General features: G+C 35.6%; 1 protein-coding gene across 2 annotated transcripts; it reads right to left on the reverse strand.

The window, feature by feature from the left end:
- Positions 1-1359: 1359 nt before the first annotated feature.
- Positions 1360-5359, reverse strand: LOC109159979 (AP2-like ethylene-responsive transcription factor PLT1). Of its 2 annotated transcripts, none has more exons than XM_019308099.1 (10): positions 5232-5359; positions 4943-5134; positions 4168-4591; positions 3934-4016; positions 3810-3818; positions 3589-3677; positions 3400-3473; positions 3099-3149; positions 2874-2950; positions 1360-2231 (listed from the first exon to the last, which is right to left on the reverse strand). In XM_019308099.1, exons 2-10 carry the CDS (start codon positions 5067-5069, stop codon positions 1480-1482), a joined length of 1686 nt encoding a protein of 561 aa, XP_019163644.1. In that variant the 5' UTR covers positions 5070-5134; positions 5232-5359; the 3' UTR covers positions 1360-1479. The 2 variants fall into 2 exon arrangements, with proteins under 2 accessions (XP_019163644.1, XP_019163643.1); XM_019308098.1 differs by having other exon boundaries at positions 5227-5359.
- Between the last annotated feature and the right edge of the window lie 1996 nt (positions 5360-7355).

Here is a 7355-nt window from a genome sequence, read left to right on the forward strand (position 1 = left end):
GTTATCTGCACTTTTGCACGGAAAGTTATCTTCGCACCTAATCCAGTCCCGATATATGTGTGTGTGGACACTCACAACATACATAATAGATGGACACCCAGTAGGTTACAACATATTCAAAGGAGATTGCACACATAGCGGTCTTGATGGGGTCCTACATACTTGTTATAATGAAGCTAGGATCGAAGAACAACTAACTTTAAAAGACAGGATTTGCCCTCCATTTTAAGGCTCATATCACTAATTAACTAACCACAATTTAGGTACCAGAAGTCACTTTTTGAAATTAAGAGGACCGTTTGATTAAAATGTTTAAGACCACAATTGACAAAATCCTCAAATTAAAGAACCATTGCAAGTATTAACTCTACCTAACAATTAACAAACCATATGGTTAGCTGGCCAGCTGCTCTAAAATAAATTACTTGTATACATATTATATTGACTTTGATTTCTTCCAAAAATATTAAATGTAAAAGACTTCAAAATTCTTATCTAAAAACATAATATATGAAAATCCATGTTATGTTTATGATTTTGTTCATTTTTGTGTACTAATAAAAGTATATATTTAATTATGTACTGTAGATGTACATTTTATTTTATTTGACAAAATTATTTGGGTATATATACACATATATATGGGTGTTTGCTTAGTATTATAGATTTTTTTTTTTTTTTAATATAAAAAGTAGATATTGTGTGAGACTGTATAATGTAAGACGTGTAATACTTTTTAAAGTAAAAAATGTAAGTCACAAGGCAGATTTCACTCATAGTAAACATTCATATATGCTACAACGGGTGTCTTTTCTATAGTTGGGAAAGGACCACAAAGTGGTAAATTTGAATGACTAGAAAGCTAATAAACAGCTCATGGCCTAATACTTCTATAGGCAGTCTAACACTTCAAACCAATATGGTTGAGATTGCCCCTCAAAAATAATCATTCATCAATTACTCTAATGTACTTAATAATTCTTTAAATAGAGTAGGAAATCGCCCTCTTATCTTCTTTCTTTCTTTTTCTTTTTTTCTTTGCGCAAGAATTCAATCAAAATTAGAGTCTGCTCAAATTTGAGTTTTCAATAATTCTTTACATTTAGGGTTTGCTCTAGAAGATAATTAATTTTATGAATCATTCAAGTAAAATTTTATATGTACTCACTTTTTTTATTTGATACTTTAATTAATTTTAAAAACAAATCACAATTTTTGAGTTTACAAGATAAGTGGTCCAAAAATCATGATAACAAAAAAATAAAATAAAACATCTTGAAGTGAGGCTGATGATCGAGCTCTGGCCAGAAATATTAAAATTAAAAATAATTTAAATTATACAAAAATTAAGAAGAAGGATTGAAATACAAATATTGCTAGCTTAGCTTAGGGTTCCGTGCACCATTTGCAAAAAAGTTAGAAGTTCAATTCAACATATTCCTGCAACATTTAATTTGCATGCAAAAACATTTCGATCAATCAGTCATTCCACATACTGAAAATGTTAGGATTCGAACCCTGCACCGAGTCACCTGACCACCCGGTATAGGTCCCGGATGGCATATCGTAATCAACTTTCACTACTGCAAGCTCCTCTCCTCCTCCTCCTCCTCCATTGCCGCCTGAGTTGGAGTTTGTAGCCATTCCAAGATACCCTCCTCCGCTATAACTCCCGCTAGAGCTTCCGCCATTGTTGTCCATCACGGAGGAAGACGACCCGCCCATGTTCATCAACCCGTGGAGAAAGTATGGGTTGTTGTTGTGGTTGTGGTAATACTGAGAGGTCTGGGGTGAGGGGTTTAAGTAGGATGGGGACTGTTGTTGATGGAGTTGAAGGTGCGTTTGGATGTAGGAGTAGGGCGATTCTTGGGCGGCGGCGTAGTGAGAGAAATCTTGGTTTTGTAGGGTGAGCAGCGGCTGGGCGTCGAAGGGTTGCATGAGGGGATAGGATGCTGCGGCTGCGGCGGCGGCGGCGGCATGCATGGGTCCCGTGGCGGCGCCGTAGTGGAAACTGGAGTTGAGAGCCAGCATTTCTTGGTCGCGCTTCCGGGAGGATTCTAGGGCTTGCGCTTCCTTGAGGCGCTTGGCGGCGCCTCCGCCGATGGGGAGGGTGTTGCTTTCCAGAATGGCTTTCACGTCGTAGCGGCTCATGTCGAAGTTCGTCACGGCGTTTAGACCCCGGAACTTTATCGCCGCTATGTCGTATGCCTCCGCGGCTTCCTCTTCAGTGCCTGCATGCAAGGAATATATTAATCAAAATCACATTGGTACCGGTGACTCCAGCCAAAATGGCAAAAGATCTACACTTGTAATCATAAGTTGACGAGTTCGAATCTTTGTGGTCATTTTTCAGAAAGTAAACCAACTTATGTTACCCAACTCGTGATCTTATGGTCTTTTGCTGGCAGGGGTTTATCTACGCTCGAAAGGGTGTGTTGTGGGGGGTTTTGTGGTACTTTTCCAGTAGGAAGTAAACCAGCCTAGGTTACTTATGGTTGATTAGTGGGTTGTGGGGTTTTGTGGTACTTTTACTGGTGAGTTGTGGGGTTTTGTGGTACTTTTCCAGCGGGAAGTAAACCAACCTAGGTTACTTGACTGGTGGATTGTGGGGGTTTTGTGGTACTTTTTCAGCAGGAAGTAAACCAGCCTAGGTTACTTATAGTTGACTAGACTCGTGATTTTGTGATCTTTTGCCAAACTAGCAAGATTACAAGACGGGGTTTACCTATACCCAAAATAGTTGTGGGATTTTCCTTCGTCATCTTAAAAAACACAATCACCGCCGGAAAACTCAATCTGACACTTTCCTCCGTCAACTTTTCCGATCTGACTCCCAAAAATTAAATGGATATATGGAAAAAGAAATTGCTTACTGAAAGTTCCCAAGTAGAGGTCTTTGTTGCCAGCAACCCTCCCAATTCTGGCCTGCCATCGTCCATGCTGATGATGCCTGCTCGTAGATACTCTTCATGAATGAGAGAGAGAGAAGAGAGAGAGATAGGATCTTTGTCCTCTTTTCATCATTTGCAGTTTACCTTAAAAATAATAGCAAGAAAAACATGTTTTTTTGTTCTATGAAAAGAGGAAAGACTTTGAACCTTGTTACTCCGCGATACATAGATGCACCTCTGGAGAATCCACTACTCTTTCTGTAATTTAAAAATGAGATATAAAAAAAAATTATTTTACAGAAAAAAGAAAGAAGCTATGAAAATAATTTATTAAAAAAAAATTGTCAGTCCCAAAGACAAAATTAATTTCTTGTTTTATATCAGGTGTTTACATATAAAGAATAAAGAGTTCGCAATATCTATTCATTTCTACTAATGATTTTTTATTCTTCCAAAAATTAATTAAATTAAATTAATAATTAATAATAATAAAAACAACTTAATTTACCTTCTGATTGCAGCTACAAATTCTTGTCTAGTCATGTGTTTCATCTCCTCCACTTCTTTCTCATAGTTACTGATCTGCATTCAAGAAATTCCCAGCAACATTAAATTTTCTTCTTTTTATTTGCCCCGAAAATTAAATTAAAAGGTCCAAATTAATACGGCACATGCAATGAAAGAACAAAATGTTTACTGGGAAATTAGTAGTTGTAGAAGTTCCCCAGTATTTTAATGCAGCAAGATCATAAGCCCTAGCTGCTTTCTCCTCCTTATCGTATCCACCTATATATTCAAATTATAAAAATAAAAAAAAAAACAAATATTAACCCTTATAAAAAGATTATGATTATGAATAAATATACTTTATTTTTTTTAAAAAAATGGACAGAATGTAGAAGCTAAGGAAAAACTCACCCAAATACACTATTAGTGATTATCAGATCCAACCAAGTCAATACCAATAAAAGAAAAATGGTTAGGAATCAATAATAATAATAATAATAATTAAATCTTAGAATTGAAAAAGTGGAAATTAAACCTTGACGACCCTTTCGTGATTGCCCTTCCCTCCTGCAACTATTATCCCACAGATGAGCTTCATACCTTCCTGTCCATCTATGCCTACAAATACATACAACCCGATCGAGATGAGGTTAAAGAAATTAAATTCGTAAAAACATTTTGAACCAATAAGTTATTATTGACAGTATATTAATATGGCCAAATAAATACTATAAGCAGATTAGAAAATCTCACAATAAAGTTTACTAACCTTGTTACACCTCTATAAATGGATGTTCTTTGTCCAAAAGTATCCAAGGCCCTTCTAGGAGTAGCCGCTTCCACTATACTTGTGTTACTATTTTCAGCGCTACCACTAGCCGTGGCATTACCACTAGGGCTAGCATGAGTGGCCAACTCTTTTCCACTCGTCCCCATAGACAGCGTCAATGACTGCATATTACACGCGTTGCTCTCTTGAAGCTCGAAGCCGCCCGGCCCGGCGGCCACCGTCACGCCGGTTTGGACCGGCATCAGACCGCCGGCGTTACTCGAGAAGAGATAGTCCGGTTCATTTGCTTGGATGTCATTGTAGGAGACTAAATCCGGTTGGTTGCTATCCACCTTGCCAACCCCTAGGAAATCAGCAACCTTGGGCACCTCATTGCTCCCTTGGGTGCTAATCAAATTCCACTCTGCACATCCAAAACAAGAAATTTGTCATGATTTTCTAGCCCAAATTAAATGAACCCCATAAAGATTTGATTGTGTTGGGAAGGAGGCCAGTAATGACCAAGTCTAACACCCGACTGTTGAGAATTTGTTGGACAGAGACTAGTAAAGGGCTTAAAAGGGCAAGTCCAGCACTTGGCATCTCAAAAATGTGTGATGGTATAAGAAAATAAGGAAAGAAAGGTTCGCCTACGCTGCTAGCTATAGCTTTTGGCGTAGTGATTCTGATCAGTATAGATATCAGTACAAAATGCAAATAAGGGAAGGGAATAGAGATAATTATATATATATAATGAATTATATATGTTAATTACCTGGATTTTGGAAAGAAGTATCAAGACTATCATTGACTAACCCTACAGAGAAGTGATGAGACTGGGCAGCAGCCTGAGAAGGAGAGAGGGGGAAAGAAAGCCAGTTGTTGGAATTCATGGAGCCCATTAATCTCTTCTCTCTGGGATATATAGATTTCTTCTAAGATTTAATTCCTTCTATGAAATCAATACCTGCAAACTCCCAGAGTGAATATAATAGCAGAAAAAAAAAATGAATTTTTACTAGAAAACTGATGAAGTAAAGAAACAGTGGATAAGATTACCCTACAAAATCATAAATAGTCCTCAAGACTATACTCCTCTCACACACTCTCTCTCTCTCTCTGGAAGTGTGTTATACTTGAAGAAAAAAGGAATAGTATGAGGGAGAGAGAGGAGAAGAGGTGAAAAAGGGGAATGAAGAGAAAGAAAGATGTATTTATATTTCAAGATTTTCAAAAACCCTTTTAAGGAATGGTCAGATGAATTGAGCTGACCACTGACACACAACAAATTCCAACACGAAAACCTACCAATACATTAAAAAAAAAAAAAAACCTAAATAACTATAGAGATGTGACAACAAAAAATATGGTATACATTTATGTCAAAATTAATATAATGAAAGAAGGAATAATATATAGGTGAATATAGATCGACAAACCTAGAATACTAAGTAGATATATGTAGAAGAATAGTACCCTAACCCCACCCCTACCCCTACCCCCAACCCTAACCCTAACCCTGGGGTTTATTGGAACTCTCTTAGTTCTCGAAGTTGGTAAAAAATGACACCCCAAAGCCCAGCATTCCCACAACACGCACATCATCTCCCCTTGGACTCATATCCACAGTAACTAAAGTTTAACCGACCTATCTCTTCTTTCACTCGTGCAGCCAGTTGGACTACTTCACTTTTTTACTCATTCATATTTTCATTTCTTTATATATAAAACTCAACTGCAAGCTGATATACATATAGCTGAGGTTTTGTTGTTGGCATGCAACATATATAATTTTCTACATCTACAATGAGAGTGCATAAGTTTTAAGAAAAATATAATGCATGAAAAAAACCCCCCACACACACACACACACACACACACACACACACACACACATATATATATATATATATATATATTTATTTATTTATTTATAAAGAAATAAAAAACAAATTAAAGAATACTTACTAGTACATTTTCAAAGTTGGAAAATGAATTGGAAATTTTTTTTAAAAAATGTAAAATAGAACAATACTTGACCTAAGATAGGGCATACACAAAACTTAGTATTTAAGATACGAGTAATGCTACAAACTCTTCATGTATTTTTCTTACAAATTTTCCAACCTCATCATGTGATTAGTAGTTAAATCTACTCCGTATTTATTAGTTAGTGGTGTGTTAGTCAATTCATTGGCACATAATGAATGAAAGTCACATAATGAACAAAAAATTCGAAGGTAAAAATCATGAAAAGAGCATAGGCACCCTATAATACCATTTTTGTCTACTAATATATATATTTTTAGTTATACATGATATAGCAGCAAAACTAAAAGCAAGAATTAAAACGTTACACAAATATGGGCCAAATAACCCCTACTATATCTTCCTGAAAAAATACGGTAAATCATCAATATTTAAGTGTACTACATATATATATTTGGAACCCTAAAATCAATATGAAATAAGCAAACATGATAGATTGAATTGAAGATGAATGTGTAACCATGAAAAAACCAGTCTCAAATTACTGCAATGTCAGGCATTGTTAAATAAGACGTAGACGTACGGACATGCAATAGTTTAAGGAAAATATCCGACATATTAAATAATTAAAGTACTGACAAGGGAGTAAGATTTACTCTATTCATTAAAAACTCAAAAATTTAATAAATTAACAGAATGGAGAGAGAGAGAGAGAGGGTGAAACGTTTTAGGTATCGTTGTTTCCAAGTAGAAATCTGTTGACCGTCTGATTGGAAATCGCACTCGTCAAAAAGGTTCAAAACAGATTAAATTTTATTTATTTTGAATTTCATTAATTAGTTTTTTATTGTTTTCGGCCGTGTAAACTACAACTTCATGCTGTCTTCCACTGAAAAGTGAAAAACCCTCTCAGTCAAAAGAAACATTTTTTCAAAGACCATAATTAAGAATTAACCAACATTACAGTCAACTTAAACACATGGTTAATTACAATAATATTGTTTCATTAATTATTATTAATATAATCCACTCTACCTACCTATCTCTCCTGCACTCTGATCTTTATGTCAGATGGTCTGCAAAACCTTGCAATCCCAGAAGCAAAAGGCTACTGTATTTTTCAATACATATTTTTTTTCAAAACGATTTAATATTGAAAAACCATGAAACAAAGAATAATGAAATGGAAAAGATAGCAT

Source organism: Ipomoea nil, unplaced genomic scaffold, assembly GCF_001879475.1.
Source record: "Ipomoea nil cultivar Tokyo-kokei standard unplaced genomic scaffold, Asagao_1.1 scaffold2845, whole genome shotgun sequence".
NCBI classification, from domain to species: domain Eukaryota; kingdom Viridiplantae; phylum Streptophyta; class Magnoliopsida; order Solanales; family Convolvulaceae; genus Ipomoea; species Ipomoea nil.

Excerpts from the sequence above, each read along its gene's own strand:
- LOC109159979 (XM_019308099.1), bottom strand. The coding sequence starts at position 5,069 with ATGGGCTCCATGAATTCCAACAACTGGCTTTCTTTCCCCCTCTCTCCT. Across the intron at positions 4,017-4,167 it reads ATTTATAGAGGTGTAACAAG|GCATAGATGGACAGGAAGGT; the intron begins GTTAGTAAACTT and ends ATGTATTTGTAG. Across the intron at positions 3,150-3,399 it reads TTTGTAGCTGCAATCAGAAG|AAAGAGTAGTGGATTCTCCA; the intron begins GTAAATTAAGTT and ends TTTAAATTACAG.